This window comes from Pisolithus orientalis (genome assembly GCF_024613125.1).
Source record: "Pisolithus orientalis strain OTSU chromosome Unknown F5J12scaffold_5, whole genome shotgun sequence".
Classification (NCBI taxonomy): domain Eukaryota; kingdom Fungi; phylum Basidiomycota; class Agaricomycetes; order Boletales; family Pisolithaceae; genus Pisolithus; species Pisolithus orientalis.
Window position 1 is genome coordinate 808,819 of NW_026260786.1, and position 21,849 is coordinate 830,667.

The 21,849-nt window shown below is 51.3% G+C and overlaps 11 protein-coding genes across 11 annotated transcripts; 4 read left to right on the forward strand and 7 right to left on the reverse strand.

The window, feature by feature from the left end:
* Positions 1 to 661: 661 nt before the first annotated feature.
* On the reverse strand, positions 662 to 2,260 carry F5J12DRAFT_447324 (SRA-YDG). The gene is made up of 10 exons (XM_051739470.1): positions 1,921 to 2,260; positions 1,813 to 1,869; positions 1,620 to 1,754; positions 1,546 to 1,562; positions 1,471 to 1,490; positions 1,370 to 1,420; positions 1,245 to 1,321; positions 1,144 to 1,177; positions 1,034 to 1,087; positions 662 to 981 (listed from the first exon to the last, which is right to left on the reverse strand). Exons 1-10 carry the CDS (start codon positions 1,941 to 1,943, stop codon positions 895 to 897), a joined length of 555 nt encoding a protein of 184 aa, XP_051603083.1. The 5' UTR covers positions 1,944 to 2,260; the 3' UTR covers positions 662 to 894.
* Positions 2,053 to 2,875, reverse strand: F5J12DRAFT_715592 (GNAT domain-containing protein; the record flags this gene model as incomplete). The annotated part of the gene is made up of 5 exons (XM_051740964.1): positions 2,053 to 2,341; positions 2,404 to 2,545; positions 2,596 to 2,619; positions 2,669 to 2,756; positions 2,807 to 2,875. 5 exons carry the CDS (start codon positions 2,873 to 2,875, stop codon positions 2,053 to 2,055), a joined length of 612 nt encoding a protein of 203 aa, XP_051603084.1.
* A 121-nt stretch (positions 2,876 to 2,996) lies between these two features.
* On the forward strand, positions 2,997 to 3,290 carry F5J12DRAFT_715495 (DUF1748-domain-containing protein; the record flags this gene model as incomplete). Its single annotated transcript, XM_051740958.1, has 2 exons — positions 2,997 to 3,085; positions 3,152 to 3,290. 2 exons carry the CDS (start codon positions 2,997 to 2,999, stop codon positions 3,288 to 3,290), a joined length of 228 nt encoding a protein of 75 aa, XP_051603085.1.
* Positions 3,291 to 4,109: 819 nt separating this feature from the next.
* On the forward strand, positions 4,110 to 7,247 carry F5J12DRAFT_889658 (uncharacterized protein; the record flags this gene model as incomplete). Its single annotated transcript, XM_051747356.1, has 11 exons — positions 4,110 to 4,173; positions 4,229 to 4,407; positions 4,454 to 4,578; positions 4,627 to 4,655; positions 4,708 to 5,160; positions 5,209 to 5,331; positions 5,383 to 5,432; positions 5,479 to 5,536; positions 5,592 to 5,690; positions 5,742 to 6,489; positions 6,536 to 7,247. 11 exons carry the CDS (start codon positions 4,110 to 4,112, stop codon positions 7,245 to 7,247), a joined length of 2,640 nt encoding a protein of 879 aa, XP_051603086.1.
* On the reverse strand, positions 6,964 to 8,036 carry F5J12DRAFT_447779 (ribosomal protein S10p/S20e-domain-containing protein). The gene is made up of 4 exons (XM_051739473.1): positions 7,818 to 8,036; positions 7,648 to 7,748; positions 7,495 to 7,593; positions 6,964 to 7,439 (listed from the first exon to the last, which is right to left on the reverse strand). Exons 1-4 carry the CDS (start codon positions 7,933 to 7,935, stop codon positions 7,386 to 7,388), a joined length of 372 nt encoding a protein of 123 aa, XP_051603087.1. The 5' UTR covers positions 7,936 to 8,036; the 3' UTR covers positions 6,964 to 7,385.
* A 96-nt stretch (positions 8,037 to 8,132) lies between these two features.
* F5J12DRAFT_810317 (DUF572-domain-containing protein) lies at positions 8,133 to 9,357 on the forward strand. The gene is made up of 6 exons (XM_051744777.1): positions 8,133 to 8,175; positions 8,222 to 8,287; positions 8,338 to 8,422; positions 8,478 to 8,625; positions 8,679 to 8,763; positions 8,819 to 9,357. Exons 1-6 carry the CDS (start codon positions 8,169 to 8,171, stop codon positions 9,286 to 9,288), a joined length of 861 nt encoding a protein of 286 aa, XP_051603088.1. The 5' UTR covers positions 8,133 to 8,168; the 3' UTR covers positions 9,289 to 9,357.
* Positions 9,358 to 13,811, reverse strand: F5J12DRAFT_810324 (uncharacterized protein). Its single transcript, XM_051744778.1, has 6 exons — positions 13,336 to 13,811; positions 12,399 to 13,132; positions 11,830 to 12,346; positions 11,112 to 11,772; positions 10,901 to 11,064; positions 9,358 to 10,842 (listed from the first exon to the last, which is right to left on the reverse strand). Exons 1-6 carry the CDS (start codon positions 13,603 to 13,605, stop codon positions 9,544 to 9,546), a joined length of 3,645 nt encoding a protein of 1,214 aa, XP_051603089.1. The 5' UTR covers positions 13,606 to 13,811; the 3' UTR covers positions 9,358 to 9,543.
* Positions 13,812 to 13,842: 31 nt separating this feature from the next.
* F5J12DRAFT_447938 (uncharacterized protein) lies at positions 13,843 to 15,718 on the reverse strand. Its single transcript, XM_051739475.1, has 3 exons — positions 14,984 to 15,718; positions 14,812 to 14,940; positions 13,843 to 14,759 (listed from the first exon to the last, which is right to left on the reverse strand). The coding sequence occupies exons 1-3, from the start codon at positions 15,241 to 15,243 to the stop codon at positions 14,003 to 14,005; spliced, it is 1,146 nt and encodes a 381-aa protein (XP_051603090.1). The 5' UTR covers positions 15,244 to 15,718; the 3' UTR covers positions 13,843 to 14,002.
* Positions 15,464 to 18,599, forward strand: F5J12DRAFT_715381 (fungal-specific transcription factor domain-containing protein; the record flags this gene model as incomplete). Its single annotated transcript, XM_051740948.1, has 5 exons — positions 15,464 to 15,727; positions 15,790 to 16,347; positions 16,401 to 17,024; positions 17,081 to 17,684; positions 17,737 to 18,599. 5 exons carry the CDS (start codon positions 15,464 to 15,466, stop codon positions 18,597 to 18,599), a joined length of 2,913 nt encoding a protein of 970 aa, XP_051603091.1.
* Positions 18,600 to 18,823: 224 nt separating this feature from the next.
* On the reverse strand, positions 18,824 to 20,387 carry F5J12DRAFT_447896 (uncharacterized protein). The gene is made up of 5 exons (XM_051739474.1): positions 20,210 to 20,387; positions 19,865 to 20,156; positions 19,576 to 19,811; positions 19,430 to 19,525; positions 18,824 to 19,364 (listed from the first exon to the last, which is right to left on the reverse strand). Exons 1-5 carry the CDS (start codon positions 20,232 to 20,234, stop codon positions 19,048 to 19,050), a joined length of 966 nt encoding a protein of 321 aa, XP_051603092.1. The 5' UTR covers positions 20,235 to 20,387; the 3' UTR covers positions 18,824 to 19,047.
* F5J12DRAFT_810338 (CobW/HypB/UreG, nucleotide-binding domain-containing protein) lies at positions 20,276 to 21,736 on the reverse strand. The gene is made up of 6 exons (XM_051744779.1): positions 21,595 to 21,736; positions 21,475 to 21,538; positions 21,368 to 21,417; positions 21,275 to 21,311; positions 21,035 to 21,212; positions 20,276 to 20,976 (listed from the first exon to the last, which is right to left on the reverse strand). The coding sequence occupies exons 1-6, from the start codon at positions 21,722 to 21,724 to the stop codon at positions 20,392 to 20,394; spliced, it is 1,044 nt and encodes a 347-aa protein (XP_051603093.1). The 5' UTR covers positions 21,725 to 21,736; the 3' UTR covers positions 20,276 to 20,391.
* Between the last annotated feature and the right edge of the window lie 113 nt (positions 21,737 to 21,849).

The following is a 21,849-nucleotide window of genomic DNA, read 5'->3' on the forward strand; positions in this document are numbered from 1 at the left end:
GACACTGTCCTGTCTAATGCACATGGTTCTGTCGATATCTCACAAGAAGGCGCTCATAACGACCAGGTTACTGAAGGATCTCAGGAGGACCCACCTGCCGCCTCCAAACTTCCGTACCCGCTGTCAGACGATAGTTCACTTCAAAATCCAGACCCTGAGCAGCTTCAACCCGTGGAGGACGAGGGGCGAGATGTGCAGGAAGAGGTGTGCGAAAAGCAATGGGTGGCGATTGTAACTGCCGAGCCACATGAAGATGACCTGCCCGCCGATCCCAACGGTCAACACACAGATATACCCTCTGCACCCTTCATTGGATACGAAATAGAGGATACGATGAACCCTCTGGAGGATTTATCAATTTCCAAGCCACGTCCCCAAAGCATGATCTCTATTCCAGACGAACATCTGGATACCTCAGATGAGTGCTAAGGGTTTCTCGGATTTTGTAGGTAATTTCGGGTTTCGTATATATCCATGTCCTTGGTTGGATGGTTCGTTGATATGCGCCTTGCATATTTGCTTTACTGAAGACCTGTTGCAGGATTGCTGGTGCAATTCCCTATTCCTCATTGCTACGTTCGTTTAGTTGCAAAACAGTTTCTGCCCTCTTTTCGTCTACGTCGTTATCTCTGATGCTATAACTACAACTCTCCTTCACGTGTTCGTCAAATCTCCACATTCCTACATTTTAACTTGGCTACTAAGCTTTACAAGGCAGCTCCGTTTGCCTTGTCCTAAGTGGGCCCAAAGTTGTACCTACGATAGTTTGCATCACAATTCTAGGCATTTTATACCTGACTCTCGCGCGTGAAATTCAGAGTACATACATACAGATTACAAACACATGTGTATTGCGAGAGCGAAACAACGAGAAAGCATATGACAGCAGAATAATTACTTCCTCTTTGCGATTTTCTGGAGCTTCTTGCTTGTGAGTAAGCGTCTAGTCGGTATAGATCCTACTCCCTCTTCATGGATGCGCTGTAGTTTGGTCAGGCGCCGTGCTGCCAAGGAAGGGCGGATAGACTCCTACCCGTAACTTGAAAGTACACATTTGATAACCCTTCTTGCCTCGGTTCATGTAAGCCTGGAAGATGACCATTACCAAACGAATGTATGCACGCGAGACTAATTCACACACACCTCATCCACTACGTAGAGTCCATCGTACCGGTACCTGTTCACACACACACAGAGAGAGAGTTAAGGAAGGAATGTGGAAGGAAAGCGAAGCTTCTATGTACCCTTCGGGAGGAGAGTAAAAGCTAGTCTCATTCTTCCCCCGAACGACTCTCACTGGACGTTTCGTCTCGTAAGAAAGCTGGGAGAAAACCATGAATGTGTCTTCACGAGTCCATAACGAACCTACCTGCAAGGCCCGGTTTGGAAGATGGTCGAAAGACTGGTCTGCAACTTGGATCTAACAGGACTAGCGTTAACCACGTAAGACAAAGCAACAAACCTCCTCACTCCGTCACGGTCTTGTCCACCTTAGTGTCCTGTGTTGGTCGTTGTTCGTCACCAAGAACGAGGGCAGGAACCCACCTGAACCGACATAAATGCTTTATGAAGTAGAAAGTATCAGACAGATGAATGACCAAGACGCGCACGGATCGTACATTGTGTCACCGTTATCTTTATTGTCTTCGTATCCCTCAGAGAGACAGATAGAAAACGCGCCGCCATTCTCGGATGTGTCCCCGTGAATACCAGCTTGCCTTTGGACGTGGACGCCAGCTCGCCATAGCTCTTCCCTGTTGAAATGGGGGGGTACAGAGTTAAAAGGGGGTCTTCGTTTATACTGCAACTCACTTCGTCTTGAAAGTGGAATATACTGGATAGCCGGGTATATGGCCATATACGCGTCCCCTGAGAACAGCTGTGGATTAGCTACGGTTGTTGCAATCGCAGACGACATACGTCGCGGCCTGAGCAGATGACATGTGTAATCCAAAGGATGAATAACGTGCGTGTGAAGGGAGACAATCAACGCCGGTCCATTTATGTACCTCGAGATCACCGAGTCACGGAGCGTACGACTATTACTATGTATTACTTGTCGTATATAGGTACCCCACCGCCACCGAACCGCATTTCTACCTCGCCGAAAACGTGCACAACCCGGACTGCCGAGAATTGAAGCTTCTCGAACAAAGAGATGCTTGGTCGATTATCCTGGGCGACTCTTGCGACCAGACTTTGTGGTGGTATGGGAAGCGGTTTTGGTGGCGGAGGAACTGACCGTGACAGTGGCGGACACATGAAGGCGCTGGGCAATCCGGTCGCATAGGTCAACATGAGTCGTAAAGCCTCAACTGCAAGCCCCTGCCTGCGGTAATCGCTTTCTATAGAGATGGGTCCATGAGCGGTTCTGACGCTAAGCAGCGTTTGAATGATGAGGACGTGCCTGCAATCATTATCTCGACTTCGGCTTCGAAGTCCTCGTCGCTTGGATGACCTTTTAAGAACAAATTCACGTCGCCAACCATTGGGTAATCCGATGGATCTCCTTTCCTTTCCACAGCCAGTATGATGAAAGTCAATTCTAGTGCCAGGGTAAGCCTGAATTGTAGGATGGTTGGAGGGAATACCAACTGTCAGGATCTTCTCTCCATTTCTCTGAAAGTCTATGTGGCCATGGGAGGCGATTGGAGCATGGCTGACTTACTCTGCATCTCGTACTCTTCCCCGAGTGTGAGAGGCTCGCTCGCGGTCAGCTTTAGTAACCTTGGATCAGACATCCATTGGTGGTATTTCTAGTCCGGGTTCGCGCTTCAGCGGTAGTTTCTGGGAAAGGAGAGCGAACCTCGACATGTTCATTTCTGTATGGTACCAGAACGACCTTGTCCCCTTCAATCACAGCGTCTGTGATCATGTTTGAGAGTCGCTTCTTCTGATCAGATCTCCCACGTGGCAACTTAGACTCCGGCACTGGACAAAGTTGCACCCGCCTCTCACCAGACCTGTTGCTGCAGCTATTAGTACTCCCCTTCATCATGGCACTGGGGAGATTGGTCCACTACGCTATAGATGCCGTCCTGGTGTCCACCGTACTTGCCGGCATACGACAGTCGAGCGGATTTGCGTAAGTCATTGACTAGTCGTGCACCATTGGTCACATTCACAATAGAGCCTTCGTGCACTGCTTCAGAGTCCACACGAGCACAATATCAGACCCAACCCTGCGTTCCCTCGCCGAACGCTACCTCGGTGTCGGCGAGACGATTTTCAGCATGACCCAGGCTTCTGCGATTAACAGCGAGTACTTCAGACAGGAGTCAAGAAGATGATGATTCGTGGGTGGGACATGATGTTTGGGTTGCTATCCCCTGTATAATTCATCCACCCAAGTCGCCTTGCTATGGATAGAATCGACGGCCGAGTACCCCGCAGGTCCTCGGTCACTTCTTTCTACATGACCCTATTATGTATGACAACTTCCGAATACTCCGAAGCAGGAACTCTGTATCGAACACCAGTCGTGGCTGTTGCAATTGTCAGCGTGTTCATTTGGCCCAGACATTCTGGCATTTCCCCCACACAATGACAAGTGGCAACCAAGCAGCATAGCTTCCAGTCGATGTCTTTTTGTGTGTCACCCACCAGATCTGCCTACGGAATGAGTCCTCCATTCTCCGCAGGGCCGTGAGCCTGGCATGTATTCCTCGCCAATCAGTGCCATGCCGCATCGTATTCAATTCCTCACGGAATTGATTGCACAGGCTCCAAGAGTAGTGGTCAGCTGCACATATTGAGAACGCCGAGGCCCTATATTTCCTACTGCACACGATCACGCCGCTGCCTGCGATTTCGACCTCGTTAGCATATGCGAATTACAATTTGAACCAAGGTACAGCCTGCAGCATCGCCCTGCGATATCTTCGGTGAAGAATTGTGACTGGTAGAGCTCAGGCTATGGGTGTGGGTGTGGGTGTGGATGCCTGCTGCCCCGGAACAGCTTTAATTTTAGAGTCGACGTCTCGTTACGTAAGCAACAATACAGTATCATGTAGTTGCTCCAACCAAGCTGATTGCAACAAGGCTCACCGCCTCGGGCACGGCCCAGTATTTCAAGAACGGGCAGAGGACCATACTCTGGTCCATAGAGGATGTCAGAACCACATCCGTCGTTACCTCCAACATCTGCAGCCTCTGCACGGTCAGTGCGTCAGGGTAGGAGCTCCCACTCACATACCACAATGAACAACCTCCTGACAGCCTCACTTAGGCCAAATACTATCTCGTCTTCAAGCGTTGTTTCCTGCATCACAGAATACAGCTACCACTGCTAACATTTCCCAGAACCAAGTCTCATTCCCGACCGCACGTCTCCCCTTGCCGAGAAAGCCCTCCAAGTTCATAAAAGTCAGAATACTGACATGGAACATGCATGACTCTTTACCCAAGGTACGTGTTCATTCGCTCTGCTTGTCGCCATTAATATGTGTCTTAGGGTAACTTGGAAGAGTTGCTGGGCACTGTTGCTTCATACGACGGCTGCAAAGAAGTTTCATTCGGTCCTTCGGCATTTCCCCAATTGAGCGCGGACCCTGGTCATCCCTATCACCTTGTTGTAATGTAAAGCGATATGACCCTTCTTTGGTTAAGATTCTCATCGTTGTCAAGTGCAGGGCAGGAATGTCCGAGCTCCTCTGGTGAATACATACTCATTGCCCGGTTCACTGCTCTAATGGAATCGGTGACCAGGCATTCCAATGGGTCTGGGTGCCGGTATCAAAATAGGCACGGCCGACAAGGATCGCGAGAAGGACAAGGAGAAAGACGACAAGGAACACAGGGACCATCAAGACAGACATCCCCATACCCTGAGTCAGAAACGCAAGGACAAGGAAAAGGACGAGAGTAATCGAAGTTGGAAGAGTTCTGATGACCTCTCAGAGCAAGTAGTCAGTTACAATCAGTCCGGTTGGACATCGATACTGGATCACTGGCTGTGCCATCGAACGCAAGCCAATCCCCAATTTAACGGTGACCCAGCATTGAAAGATATTGCTTCTTCGCCAAAGAGGCAGTCTTTACATCGCCGCGTGACTGTAAAGGAATCCGACAAGGGACCATACGTGCACTTGATCAAGGAGAGGATGATGGGTGTGTATCTATCGGTGTACATACATCGCGATTTGCGGCACCTGGTACAAGGTAAGTTTTCTGTTCATTCGATAGCTTCCTTTTTAACGTAGATCATAGGAACCTCAAAGTCTGCTGTAACCGCCGGTTTGATCGGTGGGCGAGTCGGAAACAAGGGCGGAGTTGGCATCAGTCTGAAGATCGATGGGTCCACATTTCTGTTCTTAAATGCCCATCTTGCCGGTATCGTATACAATATTACTTTTGGTAACTGAAAACCGATCAATTTAACAGCTCACGAAGGCAAAGTTCAACATCGCCTAGCAAATTTATCAAAGATCAAGGTTTGTTAACACAGGCAGCTATAACTGTTGCTGATGCGAACGACAGTCCGAGATTGCTGTGGATGACTTCTTGCCATCGGGTGACCCAAGAGCTATGGCGGAGGGTAAGTTGTCCCTCTTGCAACCATTCTCTGTGAAGTGAAATCATTTCGCTGGTAGATGTCACCGACAAATTTGACTTTACCTTTCTGTTCGGAGACCTCAATTTCCGCCTCGACATCACCAGGCTCCATGCAGATTGGCTGATATCGCGCCATGGTGAGTCCAAGTTGTGTGATCATTCAATTTGTCTGGACATGTTGCTTGCAGAGTACACCCAAGCTCTGGCCTTCGATCAGCTCAAGCAGCAGATGAATAGCCCAGCCTTTCGGGGGTTCCATGAGGCGTCAATCAACTTCCCGCCAACTTTCAAGTACGATGTTGTAAACAGATCAAAGACGAAGCGACTGCGCAGTAAGCGAACATTAGCGGATAGGGAGGCCGATAGCCACGAGACTGAAAAGGAGAATATGGATGAAGAAGAGAATATTGAGGATGGAGACTGCGAAGAAGCCCGCTCTCTTGCCTCGTCTGCTTGGACATCTCGCTCAAAAGGTGTTACTTCAACCTCCGATCCGGACGACGAAGACTATGCGGCAGCATTTACATCGGGGCCCACGGTGAATGACAGCAGCCGAACACCTTTCGTTGTGACGGCTGCACATAAAGCAAAGGCGAAGTGGAAAACCTTGCTCTCGCCATCTATCATAACTTCTCCAGTGACGTCTCCAGTGGCACGGTGGTTGCGCACCAAGAACGGTTTGCCTGAGTCGGGACCACCTCCGTCGCCTGTTATTTGCAAGCAACCACCGTCTTTGGATCCTTCGCTGGAAGACGTTCCTATTGGAGGAAGTGATCCGGTCCCGCGGCGGAATGGATTACTTCAGCTACCTCAGAAAGAGCACAGCAGCCGGCTGATATCACGAGGCATATCTGTGAAATCGCTCCCAGACCAACCGGACGAAGGGGACGACAGGGCAGTTTACGATTCTTCCCATAAGCAACGAGTCCCCAGCTGGTCAGTTTTGATTTATGCATACGTTTGGCTGCTCAAGAGTATACAGGTGTGATCGTATTCTGTGGAAGTCCACCGTTAAACCAGACGTTGGGGAAGCAGATGCAGACATGCACGAGGCAACGAAGGGCAGAAATCGTGTTGCTACCTTGATTCAGGCACTGCGCCCCAAAGTTCGGTTTGACTCTGTTGACTCGTCCAATTATGAAGACTCGTATCAAATACACGATCTTCCCACTCGGCCATCTGCCCCGGTGGCGAGGGCACAGGGAGAACATCCTCAGCCACGTCCCTTCAGCCTCAACCTCCCCAAATCCCCTCGCTCAATGCGACATTCCAGATCAGTCGAGGCTATTGACCGCGTGGATCAAGGTCTAAGCCTACCTGCTACGCAAGCCCAGGAGAGTCCGATTCGGCACTCTGTACCGAATGGGGTATTGACTGCCAACTACATGGATTCACCGAATCTCAACGCAGGTTTTCCGCCTGCTCACACTGCTGACGAACACACTGAGCCGTATCTTTACAAGGACCCTACGCCAACACCGCCTGCTTCCACTCGATGGCGATTCTTCCCATTCAGAAGAGACACCTCCCAGACTGTAGCTACACAAGCCACACAGGACAATTGGACTCCTCAGTTTGCTAGAGGGGAAGTTGTCTGCCTTAGTTACGATAGCCTCGATGACAGGGGCATGCGTCGTTTAGAAGCGCGCAGCGACCACCGACCGGTCATTGGATCTTATGCTGTCTACATGTAGCTGCTTTGTTTTCTTTACTGCCTTTCATTAGCTTTCATGTTCGCTGCTAATCTAATTCAGACTTAATATTTAGATGAGCGGCAGGACGGCTGGTTCTGAATATAACAACGAGTATGATCGTATGACTACATCGAAGCATTACCCAGATATCGTAACTTCAACTTCGACACCAGGTTCCAAGCTGATGGAGGTCTGTAAAGACAGTAAGCCATGTCGCAGTGGAGGTAACAAATTATTTTCAACATACGATCTGCTTGACAATTTCGCTGGAAGAGTGCAAATCGATCAGACGTTTGTGGACTTTGAGTTCGTAGCGGTCCCATGTCTTTGAACCTTCACCACAGGGCTGAGGACACGTCTATATGAGCGTCCAGGAGTGTAAACTGTACGAGGCACGCACGGATTTACGGGTCGTGATCTTCAATACTTTAGTAGGAAGGCGAACGGGACCTTTGACACGTAGATTCTTGTCCTTTGCCCGATTGATGAGTTCAGCTGAAACTGTGTCGGAGGGATGAATACCAGGTAACATAAACGTTTGAATAGGGAGGGACGTTTTTGTAAACTCACACTTCTCCAGGTTCTTGACATTGCTACTGGTCAAGGTGATACGGATTTTGTGGATTTTTGGAGCGGGCTCAGCTCCCGCGGCGTCGTATTCCTTCTCGCCCTTAGCGACGTAACTCATTCTGCCGTTGAGTGGAGAGAGGTTCGGGAGGGGAATGAGTCAGCGGTGACCTTCGTGCGTTGAAGAAACCTTTCCTCCTGTGTGGATGATGATGATGTCCGGGAAAATTAAGGTTCAGCTATTGCTCGGCTCTTCCCGCAGAGATTCATCACGTGATCTGACACACAGAGCAGACTACCAAACATACGCACACACACCCCACACTCACCGCTGTCAGCCTCTGTCTCGTCACAATGCAAGGCGAGTCCCGCCAAAGAAATGGACATCAGGAGCTCACGATGATTAGGATTCAATAAGTATTATCCTCCGGACTATGACGGTGAAAAACACAAGTCCTTGAATGCCTACAGGGGTAAAGTCTGGCGTTACCCCCTTGTCCGTTCGTTGTTCACGCACTTGCAGGCAAACACGCGTTGGGGGATAGGGCGCGGAAACTGGACAAAGGGATCTTGATAACGCGCTTCGAACTACCGTTCAACATTTGGTGGTAAGTTTATTACTAGGGCCTACACTATTTGAGACTCATTCCGTTTTGACACCAGCGGAACATGCAACAACCACATTGGTATGGGCGTTCGTTACAACGCTGAGAAGAAGAAAGTGGGAATGTACTATTCCACCCCTATCTACTCTTTCCGTTGCAAATGTCATCTATGCGATGGATGGTTTGAGATACAGACAGACCCAAAGGTAATGCATAAGCCAAGTGAACACAGCGTTCTTTTCCTAATCCTTCCTGAAAGAACACTCGTTACGTTGTGATTTCCGGTGCCAGACAGAAAGACGAGGAATGGAACCCGGAAGAGAACGGCGGATTCGCTATACACGGTATGGCATCTTCCGTGTGGCACACTGAATTGGTCTAAATGCAATATCTTTTGAGACACTGAGAATAACTCTGCAACGACGGACCCGCTCACTGCACTCGAAAAGTCAACTGATGCACAAAAGCACCTTACAAACGTACAGATACCCAGACTGGAGTCGCTTCAGAATTTGTCGGATCACTATAACGACGATCCCTATACACGTTCGGCCGCCGTGCGTAAACGCTTTCGTGCGGAGAAGAAGGTGGAAGCTGCGAAACGCGCAGACGACGACCGAATTAAGGGCCGTTATGGTTTACCTGAAACCCTAAAACTTCTGGAAGATAGCGATGAAGCAAGAAACGAAGCACGAGAAGAATGGGAGAGGGGTAGAAGGCAGCTGGAAGCGCAATCCAATATCAGAAAGGCTAGGTTGTCCAGTTCTGCAGGTCCTAATCCCGGCGCATCGTTACGGGAAAGGGTACTAGGGAGTATGTACAGTTCCAAGTCAGTCGAGAAGAGGGCGCGCAAACTAGGATTGAGGTAGCCACATTTGTAGCATGTTTTACCGTTCCATCAGTCATCGACCATCGACCACCTTCGATTAGATTTAATGCTTATCCATTAGTCTGGAGTGAGATATGCAGTAGCCAACAACACAAGATAGAAATACAGACGGGACAAATCAAGAAGCGGTACTCGTACTGATAACAGGGGGGGTCTGGATGGGGTGAGGATGCATATCTCCAGCATAAAAACCGAACTAGATAATAAATAACCGGAAGGTGTAGTCAGAGCGATCCTATGAAGTGAGCATTGCCCAAGGCTGTTCCGACGTCGGCATTGTGCCTTCCCATTTCCAATGATCGGACTGATAATGAGCTGCCTCTCCTCCGTCAATCTCCCTGAGGACTCCTAGCCGCAACAGGTCTATGTGATCTGACGAATCCTCGATTTTGGTTTTACCTGGCGACCCGGCCGACGCGTCAGCATCCGAACCTGACTCTGGGCTAGGGTTGGTTTCAGATGAAGGTACAAGCTCGGGAGTGGGAGCCTTAGAATCGCTCTCCTCGTCTTCCAGAGTATTGTAAGAGGAGAAGTCGAAGAACTCTCCAAACGCGTCAATGACAGGTCCCTGATGTGGAGAAAGAGCAGTCGGTGGCTGACCGAATTCCCTAGCAGTAGATAAGGCGGCAGCCGTGGCAGCGGCATCTTCAGGCTCCTGGGAAACACCTGCCAGAATCTCACTCAACGAGGCAGCAATATCGTTGTGAACCGAGCTATCGGCCCTCGCCGATATGGCCAGGAGCTCCCTCATTTGGTCGAAGAAGGCGATAGTATCCTCCTCCGTCTTGACATTCTTGATCTGCTGTTGTCTCTTCAGGAGCGCTTCACTTGGTTCACCTTCCCACTCCGTCCTGATTTTCTTCGGCGAGGGCGCCTGGCTGGGTCCAGGTTCAGATGGAGCCGGGTTCAGGATGGCGGCTGTGTCATCCTGAGGAGGTCGTTTCACTCCAACAACAGGAGTAGGTGCTACATCCGGAGTAGCAGCTCCTTTCGTAGACGTTGAAGGCTTGCGGACACGAGGAGGAACCTTTGGGCGTAGGGCGACCTTGGATTTAGGTGACTTCGGGTTTTGGGGAGAACCAGCAGGTTGTGCTTGAGGGGTGGCTGCGCTCGTCGCCGGCGTGGAGACCGAGGGAGGTGGGGTTGGCGACGTGGTATTGGTGATATGAGCGGGAGGATTGGGCGGGCTTGGAGAAGGTTGAGCGGGTTTTTTTGTAACTGGTGGTTGTGGGGGTTGTTGGGGTAGTGGTGACGGGTGAAGGGGTGCTGGAGAATTGGTAGTCATGGGAGCAGAAGTCGGTTGTGGAACAGTCGGAGGCGGCCCAGCAGGAGCTGGACGATTTACAGAAGCAGGGGGAGGGGGGTTTGAAGGCCCCGAGGTATTTGCAACTCTTGCATTTATCAGACGCCGCCTTTGTTCGCACTCCTCGATCAGTCTCTGGGTTTGGTCGACCATGTTGCGAAGTGTCGTGAAATTGATGACGAATTGGGATGAGGTTGAAAGAAGCTCCCTTTGTCGTCTTACGGTTACAATCTGACAAAGGACATTCTCAAAAAAAGATGCTCATGTATGGCAAACAAAGGCCACCTACAATGACAGCAAATCTGCGAATCGTCTCATCGTGGTTGATGATATTCCAGTACTCCGGCAGCTTATTGTCAAGGTCGTCAACCAGCTTACAGGCTCGCTCCAACAACTGATCATACTCAGGCCGCTGATCGTCAGTTACGACCTGGGGTTGCATTGTGTCCAGGCCTGTCGAAACGGTTAATATCTTGGTAAAGTAATCGGCGGGAACTTACCACGTAATATGATTACGTTCTGAAGCTTCGCAAGATATGCCCTGGCAGACTCTGGCGGCATAGGAGAGTTGAAGCTGGATGACGGAACCGATGGAAACTGCCCGTCGGGCTTGTGATCGCCAACTGAAACGGGCATCAGTTGTGGGGGTCGCTGAGCGCCACCCGCAACAGGAGGCTCTGGCCCACTTGGCACCTGGATCTGCGAATTGGCCATAGTCTGCTTCTCAGCTGCGGCTCGTCTTGTCAGCTCAGCTTGTCGCCACTGAGCCAATTGGGGACGGTACACCTCAATCATGTCGACGGTAGCCTGGGGCATACCTCTGGCACGCAAGTCCGCAGCACTAAGATTGGCGTACTGTAGTATGCGGGGATCGAAAGGGAGGTTAGGCTGCGTTTCGGTCGGCATAGCCACGGCGGATTGGCGACCATTAGCAGCAGTCATACCATTGGCTGGTTGTTGTTGCTGCTGTGGCTGCTGCTGCTGAGTCATTGATCGGTTACGCACTGTCATGATATAGGCGCTTTCGAATTGCGATAGATGTTCCTTGTACGTGTGTTGTAGCTGCTGAGCAATGCCTGGGCCACAACGCGGTGGGTCACCGGGAAATTGTATCCAGCCCATGCGTCCGCCAATAACGGACCACCATTCTCGCAGTGTCACCTACAGAGAGCACGTTGAGCGAACTGCGCAACGTAGCCCCAATGCATATTTACTCACCGACATGTAGCCGCCTTCCTGCAATACCTCAGCATGCAGCCTATGTAGATCGACTACGCGGTTCTCAGCAATCGTAACTTTCATGTTGGGAGTCATTCGTTGGCTGCGGCAGAACTGTGCATACGTCGACTCAAATCTTTGCGCGTCAAGCGGTTTGACACGTTGTGATTGGACGACCCCTTGGCCGTTAGCAGGTCGCACTCCAAACTGATTCGCATTTGCCACGTTTGGAGGTATGGAGTTGGTTGCTTGGCTAGGTAACTGGTGTGACCCTGGCACAGAACGCGCTGGGAAAGTATTTGGACGATTCATCTGTCCGGGCTGCGCGGAAATCTGCTGAGGAACACCTGCTGAATTCTGAGGAACGGCTGGCAGAGGAGAAGTGCCATTGCGAGGGGGGGTCATGGAAAACCCTTGCGAGGAAGTCGAATTGACCTGTGCAGGGAAGCTTTGCTGCGGCGCGACAGATCCTGGTGCTTGCTGAGGTGGTTGAGCAAGGGATGGGCCATTTAGATTCCTTCTCAACGCAGAGTCAACAACCCAGTTATAGCAACGGAAGAAAAACGCACAAGTGCGACATGTTAGCGGGCATAGTACCATTGTGCTTCTGTTGAGCCGCGACTTGTGAGAGATATGCATTGAGCATTTGAAATTGATGTCTCTTAGTGTTGAGTTCCATGCGCATCGCCGCAAGCCTTGAAGAAGCGGGTTCCGGAATATTCCCTGCACGAATGGCGGCTTCCGCTTCGGAGATTTTCTGCTCCACACGGGGGATGCCATTCCTCAATAATTGATACCTCTCCATGCAATCACCCAAAGTTAGCCTCTGACCATTCTGGACTTGAGCCTGAGTATTGGGCAGTGAGACCATTCGATGAGCAGACGAATGGGGTGATCCGTGCATTTGATCTGGATTAGGAGACATTACAAACACGTCCGTGGCTTGCTGAGCAGCTGGTTGGATACCGAAACCTGTTTGTTGGAGGCGAGCCATATCCACGCCGTTGGGCGCCTGCTGATTTTGGGATGCCATGAACTGGAGTTGACGGGATACATTTGGGTTGTTGATAGGTGCCTGTATCACCTGCCCTCTAACGAAGGGAGATTTCATTTGGGGGGTATTAGCGGGCATGTTTAAGAAATTGGACGGTATAAATGGTTGGGCCTGGTTGCCCTGAGAATCGTGAAAAGTAGCGCCCGGTGGGTTGAATCGTTGGGCATTAAGTCCGAATGGCTGTTGCTGCTGCTGAGCAAGAGCCTGTTGTCCTTGTCCTTGGGAATATGCTTGACCTCGAGCATAGTCCTGCATTAGAATGGGTAGGTCAGCAAGTCATGACGGAGAAGGCTCGCCCGGAGACATGCTATGGAGAACAGCACCGACACCCAATAAACAAGTACGCAGTGGCCATGTCCGAGCAATGCCACCGTGAACTTGGGCCTATCGGTTGCAACCAATTGCTTGTCTACTGGAGACAACCAGAGAGAGACGGAGGGAGAGGTACTTGCCTGTTGGTTCATTTGGGGGGCAGTCAGGTCGCCAGACGGTAGGGGCCGGTAAGAATTCTGCATCTGGGCCTGCATCTGGCTCTGCTGATTTTGCATTTGCTGCCACATGCGCCCTGCTTCGGGGTTAGAGAGACTTTGCATCATCTGAGGATCAGCAGGTTGCTGAGGCTGCTGGGACTGCTGCAACATCTGTTGCTGGGCCTGTTGCTGTACGGGTGTTTGCATGATGTTCTGTGAGAACATTGGGTGGTAAGACATGCGATCGGCCATAATCCGAAGTGGCCGGGGAAGGCTGAGAGGACTTTAACGCTGTACTTGCACAGCAAGAGCTGACCACAATACACCCCACGACGGGAAGAGGGGCGGCAGCGACGAGACTACTCAGAGGGCGAGGGGACAGCGCAGGACTGGGACTGAGTGGGTGTCGCAAGCACAGAGGGTGCTGGGTGGAATGGGAGCGCATGCAAAGCACAGACCATAACAAACCATATTCGGAGTTTGAAATCACCGCAACTTCCTTTTAGGTTCGCAATAAATGCCCCTCATCGGAAACACCCGCGCGAAGCACCGCCGGAAAAGGAAACAGACTACCACATCTACAGATGTCCATACATACATACATGTACATGCATACATACACCAAGTGCCTGGCAGCCTGCTGCTGTCACTAAACTGAGGGTCTCCATTCTTCTGTCGGCTTGAGCACGACAGCCGGGCCAGCCTCTAGAACGACGTCTTCATCCCCGCTGTCGTCAAACAGCGATATCGATGCTTCACTGCCCTCGTCGTCAGTGGGGTCGACGGCCTGTCGAATCGCCGTTTTCTTGACACGTGTTACTGGCGACACAGCCAGGACACGATCTCCATCTTCTGCCAGCAGCTCATCGGCTTCCTCGATATCTGCTGCCGATGCCACCTCCCGTTTAAAATAGGTTCGCAGCCCAACAGGTATCAACACGCCGACAACGACCGCTGATAATAAGAAAAAGTTCCTCCAGGAGATGAGATGGAAGTCGTCCGCCGACGTCATTTCGTTTAAGCCACGGCCGATCGTCGTGTGGATGACCGTGACACCAAACACGCCCAGCCAAGTGCTTATCCAGAACGGAACGAGCCCTATTCCGACGTGTGGACAGAGGACATTTATTACCCAATGCGGGGGCAGGGGTGCGATGCGGAGGACGATCAGGAAAGAGAAGATATTGTCTTTCTGAGATGCGAGCTTAACAGACCATTTGTCGAGGTGGGACTTCCACCTCGGGATTGTAAGGAGGGCGGGACCGAACGCAGCGCTAATGAGGTAGCAGAGGGAAGCACCCGTCGCAACACAAGTACATGCCAACGGAAGTGCACGTGGGACCCCCCATACTGCTCCACCGAGGATGGATAGATACATAGATCCGGGTAGCGAAAATGCTTGCAAACTTAGGGGCAAGGAATGAGTATAATGGGGGTAAAAGATAAGCGACGACTTACAATAAATACGTTGTGACATAACAGATTACGATACGGTAAGGATAGATGTCGCGGTACTTGTTCAGCAGGGCATTGAGTGCTTGGAGATCGTCAAATGACGTGGGTATGTGAAGCGACTCCCGGTCGTCACTGGAGAATCAGTGAGTGATGTGGTGTGCAAGACACTACTCACTCTTGGAGGGTGGGCAGGGCAATCCAGAGGACGCCGCCAAGGACAAGGGAACTGGCTACAAACACGACTGCCATCCTGATGGCAGCGCTGAAGAGCAGCTGCGAGGAGGTGGGCCGTTGATCGTGCGAAATGCTTGGGATGGCCCCATAGATATTGTTATCTGATGCTGTTGAGGGCAATAGGGGTGTCCTTGAGTCCTCTTCCTGCTCGTCGACACGCACGGAAGCCAGGGTGTACTCTGAAGCATTCGAGTGGTGCATGGCAGGCGGACGAGCTGTGCAGTGCGGCGCTGGTCCGTGCCGGTATTGGTGGTGTGGATGACTAATGAGACCGTGGGAATCACTCGGCAACTTCCACAAAGCAAGGCTGGATTAAGATTGGGGACGAGTAACGCGCTGAGCTCGTGCTGAGCACAACACCGCTGCTGTGCGTGTGTGCAGGCAGGGACTAGGAAGCTGATAGCTGGATAAACCAAAAAAAATGACACACATACTCCCTCCTCACACCGACCTCAACCTCTCACCGTCCCTACACTCCGCTTTGCAAATGGATCAGCAGCAACAGCACCTCCAGCAACCCCAGCCCCAACAGGCCCAGCAACAGGCGCCCCCTCCATCGAACAAGAAACGACGAAAGGCGGACGGAAGTGAGAACGGCATCAGCTCTCCTTCAGAACCGAGGCGTCTCAGACGCTCCCATGAGGCTTGCGCACGATGCAGGAGCAAGAAAATTAAGGCAAGTCCCGTCGGTAGTCACCGACCGCAAATTTCCGTTCGCCTGTGCTGAACTGACATTCTCACTTGAAGTGCGATTCAAAGCATCCAAAGTGTACCGCCTGTGCGACCGCAGGTGTTCCGTGCCAGCAGGAAGATCGGCACAGACAGACCCTCACTCTCCGGGGTCACACCGAGTACATAGAGCACCAGCTTGCCCTCTGCGACGCTCTCCTCAAGCGCCATATCCAGGGCTTCACCCTCTCCAACCTCAACGAGATATGTGCTCGCGACGGCGTCGACATCGACGGTGTACCACCCACTCCACCTGACTTTCAGAACGGCCAATCGTTCGCCCAACCCCACGCCGGCGCACCTGCCCCCGCCTCGTCTTATTTCCCTCCTATGGTTCCCCCCGGCTACCCACATCCCCTCCCTATCTACAGCCCCTATGGCCACATCTCCATGGGTCCCCCAGGCACTTATGGTCCTCACATGCATCCTGGCTTCCCTCCCCCTCATCCTCAACCCATACCTGGTCCTCCCCATCAAATTTCCCCGCCCTCTGCTCCCTCTCACCCACCACCTCCCATATCTAGTCAAGAGGTTAAGGGCCAAGATCCCCAGTCGCTGGACATGTCCAACACACGAGTACGTTTTCGCTATTTTTTTTCGACCTTCCTATTCTGATTTGTCCTTAAAAGGCTATCGCGAAAAGTTTCGGGGTGAACCCCCTGATTGTCAGCGAGAGTCAGCTCGCCAATGCAAACGACAAGGAAGATCTCGCGGTTGGCTCAGGGGGCCTCACATCCGGTCGTGATCAGGGCATCAATGAGGCATCTCCCCCTCGTGATCCTGCGAAATGGATCAAAAGAACCGCTCTTACCGTCCCAGTCGGGTCTCCCTCCGTGACATCGACGCTCGCTTTTTGGCTGCCCAAGGACCGTAAAATGGTCAACAGGATCGTCGAGGTGTATTTCACTCAGCTGAACACCCATCGCCCAGTATTCTTCCGTTCTGACTTTGAGACCCGTCTTAACGCGTTATATGATGACAAAAACGTTCAGCACGACCCTGGTTTCGTCTGCAGCACGTATCTAATCCTGGCGCTTGGCACGTTGAGCGACTTAAATCACAGAGTTAGTTTAATCGACAGTGGTACGAAGGCACCCGGCGACAGCCCTATTCTTGCTAAGAACCTGTTGTCGAGCGACTGGCCCGAGTATTACGAGTTCTTCGAGCGAGCCCTTGCTGTCAAGCCACATTTGCGTGTCACAATAAGCAGCCTCCAAGCGCTTATACTGCTCCAGTGGTATCTCTATACGGAGGTGCGTTATTCATATACATGATCACAAATCACGTGTTGATAAAGCGTCATTCATAGCGACAAGGTCGTTCCCTGTGGCGACTGGTAGGCAGTCTCGTCAGGCTCGCCATTGAACTGGGTTTGCATCATGATCCCACTTCACAGAGCCACACCTTTACCGATGAGGAGGCGCAATTGAGAATTCGTCTATGGGGTATTGTCATGGTGCACGATCGGGGTACCTCTATTCTTCTCGGTCGTCCACTAGCCATCTCTCCGTCCGATTCTAATACACCGCATCCCTCCCGCCCTGTGAAGGGGAACCCGAATGATTTCACTGAGCATTTCCTGCTCTCGCATCCCATCGCCGAGATTCAAGCAGATATTATCAATTCGCTTTATGCTCCAGCGAGCAAAAGCGTTGACACAATCATGCGTCACGCTACCCGGATCATCAAAAGCATGCTAGAGTTTCGACGACAGCTTCCAGAGAGTTACAAGCACTACTTCAGCGGGACTGATGATTGGCCACTGGAAAAGCGGCGGAAGCTTGTCCAAGACATCACTGAAGACCAGGGATTGACTTTACTCAAGTTCGGGATTTCAAGAATTTTGCTGTTGCGAGCCCTTTTTAGCTTGAAAGACCTGGATTACGCTCATCGGTCGAAGGCGCTGATAGATGGTGAGCCTGCCGCCTGACTATATTCTTCATCGGGATTGACATGTCGCATCAGCCATCGTAACCTCGCACAACATCATCGTTGTCCACAACCAGCTGATTCGGTTCCCAAACATTGCATTCTTCGTGTCGCCTATCCCACTCCACATCGCAGCCATGGTCATCCTCTATGGACACATGTCACATTGTGATCATCTCACAAGACAGGTCATGATCGAGGACGTCTGGATGGCACTGGACATGTTGCCCCGCCTCCGGTGGCGTTGGGAGCGCAAGGACCTCAATGGCGGACATCCACTTATCTCCAAACTCGCGGAAAAGGTACTTAATGTCAACCTTCGAAGCATTGGACCTACCAAAGATCCCGTCCTTATCCCGGAGTTGGATTGGGAGACGGATTGCCCAGGGGGGAGCATGCTCGGATCTCCATCTCTGATGTCTCACAGCCAGATGCACCTACAACAGAAGTCATCAGTGATGGCACATCCGCAGTACCAGAACGCCGGCCACGTGGGGCCCAGTGTGTATGGCCCCCAGCGAACGATTTCGCAAAACACGACACCTGTGAAAAGTGTAGGTAGTGGATCAAGTGGCACTTCCAGTCCCGAGAAGCTTGCGGAAGTACCCGCTGGACTATTCTATCCCTTTTACCCTGAAAATCCTATGGGTGGCAACCAGATGTCAGGCGCACCCGGTGAAGGCGGGCCTGCAAATGGTGATGGCAATAACGGAGACTACACCCATCTGTTGGCCGCTGCGGCTGCTCAACCCAATGGATCGTATGGATGCCAACCCTCTCAGGACTCGTACATGTTGGAAGAAATTTTGCCTTCGCACATCCCACACAATAATGGACATGCTGGCACAGCCTGGGGGAATATTGTGAGTGATCCACGGTTCCCGCGTTGTCCGCGCTGATGAACGGTATTGCGGGGACTCCGTAGGCGCAAAGAGGTAACCCTCAATACATGACAGGATCGCAATGAACTTTGTCTCTTCGTTGGTTGAGGCTGTGGCTGGTCTTCGATGACTACCCCTGTGGTCCTTATTCGTCATTATGTGACGTCTGCATTTTCTGATATTTTCGTGTACTTTATCCCTGCAGTTTGGCTTCACTTTCGTTCCCATCACTTGTGTGCTTTTGTCATTTCGTCTTCTCCTCGCTTCCGAAATTTCTCTAGGTTTCGTCAGTAGTCGTGTCATTGTACAAAATTGTGAACAAGCCAATTGTCTCGGTGATGTGAAACACAACGCCCACTTGAAGGGTCATTACAGTAATTTACAAAGGTGAGGCTAGGGGTAGGGATCCGGCTATGTCACATCCAATGCGGAAGCGAAAGTAAGAGCAAAAGATGATCTCATAATTTTATGCTAGTACCTGCTCCAGACGGGCAAGAACAAGATCGATACCCCTGATGAGGAGTGAGACTCTTCTTGGGAGCAATACCACTCTTCGGTTGTCTCGGTCGTGATTTGTTGGTTGCCGGTGGAGGCTCGCGTTACTTCGCTGCTCCTCGATAGCTTTTTCCAATGTGATCGGTAACGTAAGGGTGAGGCGGGTGAGTTGGATGGTGAGACGGGAGCGACTGGTTATGTCTAAGTATGGCAGTTGGCGGAGAGCGGATTGAAGTTCGAGGACACGGATGCATTCTGCGTGAAGGGCGACAACGCATGTGCGGCAAGCTGGGTCAACGGTGGCCAGGGACGATCAGTTGATTAATTATGACAGAGACCGATGAGAGCCTTACTTAACATGCTCTCGCGGACTCCGCGAAGAACGGAAAGTACGGAGTCGATGCTCTCATCGCTTAACTCGAGGGAAGGGCTCAGGTCACCGAGCGCTCCTGAGGGAAACTTAACGCAGTTGCCTAGGTGGGGGTGGTTGCCCACTCACGAAGTAACATATGTACCATCTCGAGGTTGCCGTCCAGAAAGTCGCATAAGACACTCCTGAGGACGTCCTTCAGAGTGTTGCCTGCGTAATCTGCAGAGTGAAAGGCGAACACGTCTACTTGAACGTGCGGGGGTTGGGAGTCATATTTTCGCTTAGATGATGGTTTGGAAAGGACGTCATAGGCGACAGCGACCTTTTGGAAGGCGTATGTTGCATCCGGGTCACCAGGGAATTTACTGGAGACGATTGAAATGGTACTGGTGAGTCGATAGAAGAGACTCGCACGTACTCTGGATGACAGGCCCTACTTCGCGAGAGATAAGCCTGTCGGAGGGCACGGCTGTCCACGCTCTGAGAGCGAGGAACACCAAGAATATGATAGAGGTCATTACTCGATATAATCTCACGGATTTCTGGAGAACCGTGCTTCTCGCCTTCCAACGATGATTGGTGGGAGGTCGAAGATTGCGGTAATGTGCTTAACAGTGCCGTTGGCTGGCTCATATTTTCAGGACAGAGTGTCATTGTTGTCTGGACTACCCCCGATCCAGCAAACCGCGAGGGCCACCAGAACGAGGGTGCTGCACGGTAACTGAGATCTACTAAGCATAGGGAGTGAGCCAACCACACCCACCTGACGAGAAAACGTAGGAAAACATCACGCCGCCCTGAGGAAACACATCGAAGCTATGAGTACATCAAGCGTGCCTTGTGATAATCCCAGTCACAACTCTAAACATGTCTACATACTTCCATCTAAGTACTTACCACTACATATGTATCACGTGGAACAAAATAATGTCCATCGGCAGGCAATTACACCACCATTGCCTGGAGCTCATCGCAGAATCTGCGCATGGACTTCCTGACTTCGCCACGCTCCCCCATTGCAGTTAATCTGATAATAGTACCGTCCATGTCCGACACGTCGACCTTTGTCAAATCGTATCGCCCGAAGGCCCAGTTCAGGATGTGCATCCCTCCTTGGAGGCATACAAGTCCTTTGACCCTCCACACTGATTCCTTGGGCACGCCTTCAAGCGCTGAGCGAAGGAAGGACTCCTCAACAGAGTCACTCGGGGACAACCCGTCCTGTGATATTTCTTCTGAAGACTCGGTGACGCTACAGCAACGGCAGCTTGATCCATGACTATGAGCCGTGCGCGGCAAGGCACACGAGAGTCCCTTGAAAATCGTGATAGTTTGCACTTCATTATGGTGATTCTCTACCAAGGGTTCGTCGGATTTGTCCTTGAATAATTTGCTGTCAATGCCGAAGATTAAATTTGGGTCAACACCGTCACGTCCATTGCATCGGACTTTCGGCGTCAAATCGTTGAGCGTGTTGAGATGATCTAGGACGAGATCAAGTGCACGGTCCTCCAAATGTTCCCATTTGTTCTGAAAACACAGTAGTGGTTACGAGAGTGACGAGATGCTCGGTCGTATGAGTACATACGATGAGGATGAGGTCCGAATAACTCGCTTGCATCCTGGCTGTGGGAGAAGTGTCTTCGTAACCGGTGAAGTTCTCTGCATCGATGACAGTAACGATTGCGTCTAGTTTAAAATCGCCGTTCGTTTCACGCTCTAGTTCTCGAATTTGGAATGCGAGGGTAGCAGGGAAGGCGGAGCCTCTGAGTTAGCAAGTAACTCCGACGTGACTGAGAGACGACGAAGCGACATGCAAAATACTTACGAGCACTCTATGATGATGCGATCTGGACGGAAGTTGTCTAATCCAAATCTCAAGTTTAGTCTGGATACTCCATACGTTGGCATTGATTCGTACCTCTGATATCCAGCAGAGCGTTCTTCATCTGTCCAACTAGAACACAGCACCTGCACGTAGTTATCTGAGTTCGGGAGTTCGGCCACTTCGCAACAGAATGCACAAACATGCAGCCATTCAAAATTTCATTCACGGCTGCCAGGTTGGATTCTTTCGCAAGCTGGCTGTCGACTGACCGAGGAAGTCACCAACTTTGAGGGGGACGGAGCAAACCCTGGGGACGCTACCTTGGGTATCTCCAAACTCATTCTTGAGGAGGACCGCCTTGTAGCCCTTTGGTAGTTTGGGTAATAAAGAAAGAATGATAGTCGTCTTTCCTGCTCCCAGATATCCTGTGAATACGGTGACGGGTATCATTTGAGACGTTCCCGGCGAGCGGATGCTGTTCGCGCCCTTTCCGATCGCGATCTCCCCAAGTCACGTGCCGGCAGGGTGTGTTGTGGTCTCCCCTAAGAAGACCGTAGTTCCCTGCCGAATCCGCA

What these genes read in the sequence shown, in the direction of transcription:
- F5J12DRAFT_810338 (XM_051744779.1), bottom strand. Translation starts at nt 21,724, where the DNA reads ATGATACCCGTCACCGTATTCACAGGATATCTGGGAGCAGGAAAGACG. An exon ending in CGCTCTGCTGGATATCAGAG is followed by an intron (nt 21,312 to 21,367) that starts GTACGAATCAAT and finishes GATTTGGATTAG; the next exon opens with ACAACTTCCGTCCAGATCGC. An exon ending in CGCATCATCATAGAGTGCTC is followed by an intron (nt 21,213 to 21,274) that starts GTAAGTATTTTG and finishes TTGCTAACTCAG; the next exon opens with AGGCTCCGCCTTCCCTGCTA.
- F5J12DRAFT_447324 (XM_051739470.1), bottom strand. Translation starts at nt 1,943, where the DNA reads ATGTCATCTGCTCAGGCCGCGAC. An exon ending in TCATCTGCTCAGGCCGCGAC is followed by an intron (nt 1,870 to 1,920) that starts GTATGTCGTCTG and finishes AGCTGTTCTCAG; the next exon opens with GGGACGCGTATATGGCCATA. An exon ending in TTTTACTCTCCTCCCGAAGG is followed by an intron (nt 1,178 to 1,244) that starts GTACATAGAAGC and finishes GTGTGTGAACAG; the next exon opens with GTACCGGTACGATGGACTCT.
- F5J12DRAFT_447938 (XM_051739475.1), bottom strand. Translation starts at nt 15,243, where the DNA reads ATGCACCACTCGAATGCTTCAGAGTACACCCTGGCTTCCGTGCGTGTC. An exon ending in GCCCTGCCCACCCTCCAAGA is followed by an intron (nt 14,941 to 14,983) that starts GTGAGTAGTGTC and finishes CTGATTCTCCAG; the next exon opens with TGACGACCGGGAGTCGCTTC. An exon ending in TATGTCACAACGTATTTATT is followed by an intron (nt 14,760 to 14,811) that starts GTAAGTCGTCGC and finishes CTTGCCCCTAAG; the next exon opens with TTTGCAAGCATTTTCGCTAC.
- F5J12DRAFT_810324 (XM_051744778.1), bottom strand. Translation starts at nt 13,605, where the DNA reads ATGGCCGATCGCATGTCTTACCACCCAATGTTCTCACAGAACATCATG. An exon ending in CCCGCTAACATGTCGCACTT is followed by an intron (nt 12,347 to 12,398) that starts GTGCGTTTTTCT and finishes TGCGTTGAGAAG; the next exon opens with GAATCTAAATGGCCCATCCC. An exon ending in TTCGCAGATTTGCTGTCATT is followed by an intron (nt 10,843 to 10,900) that starts GTAGGTGGCCTT and finishes GTCCTTTGTCAG; the next exon opens with ATTGTAACCGTAAGACGACA.
- F5J12DRAFT_447896 (XM_051739474.1), bottom strand. Translation starts at nt 20,234, where the DNA reads ATGTTTTCCTACGTTTTCTCGTCAG. An exon ending in TTCCTACGTTTTCTCGTCAG is followed by an intron (nt 20,157 to 20,209) that starts GTGGGTGTGGTT and finishes GTTACCGTGCAG; the next exon opens with CACCCTCGTTCTGGTGGCCC. An exon ending in AGTAGGGCCTGTCATCCAGA is followed by an intron (nt 19,812 to 19,864) that starts GTACGTGCGAGT and finishes AATCGTCTCCAG; the next exon opens with TAAATTCCCTGGTGACCCGG.
- F5J12DRAFT_810317 (XM_051744777.1), top strand. An exon ending in GTCCTTGAATGCCTACAGGG is followed by an intron (nt 8,288 to 8,337) that starts GTAAAGTCTGGC and finishes ACGCACTTGCAG; the next exon opens with GCAAACACGCGTTGGGGGAT. An exon ending in CGGCGGATTCGCTATACACG is followed by an intron (nt 8,764 to 8,818) that starts GTATGGCATCTT and finishes ATATCTTTTGAG; the next exon opens with ACACTGAGAATAACTCTGCA.
- F5J12DRAFT_447779 (XM_051739473.1), bottom strand. Translation starts at nt 7,935, where the DNA reads ATGAGTTACGTCGCTAAGGGCGAGAAGGAATACGACGCCGCGGGAGCT. An exon ending in AGATCACGACCCGTAAATCC is followed by an intron (nt 7,594 to 7,647) that starts GTGCGTGCCTCG and finishes ACGTGTCCTCAG; the next exon opens with CCCTGTGGTGAAGGTTCAAA. An exon ending in GCGAAATTGTCAAGCAGATC is followed by an intron (nt 7,440 to 7,494) that starts GTATGTTGAAAA and finishes CTGTCTTTACAG; the next exon opens with ACCTCCATCAGCTTGGAACC.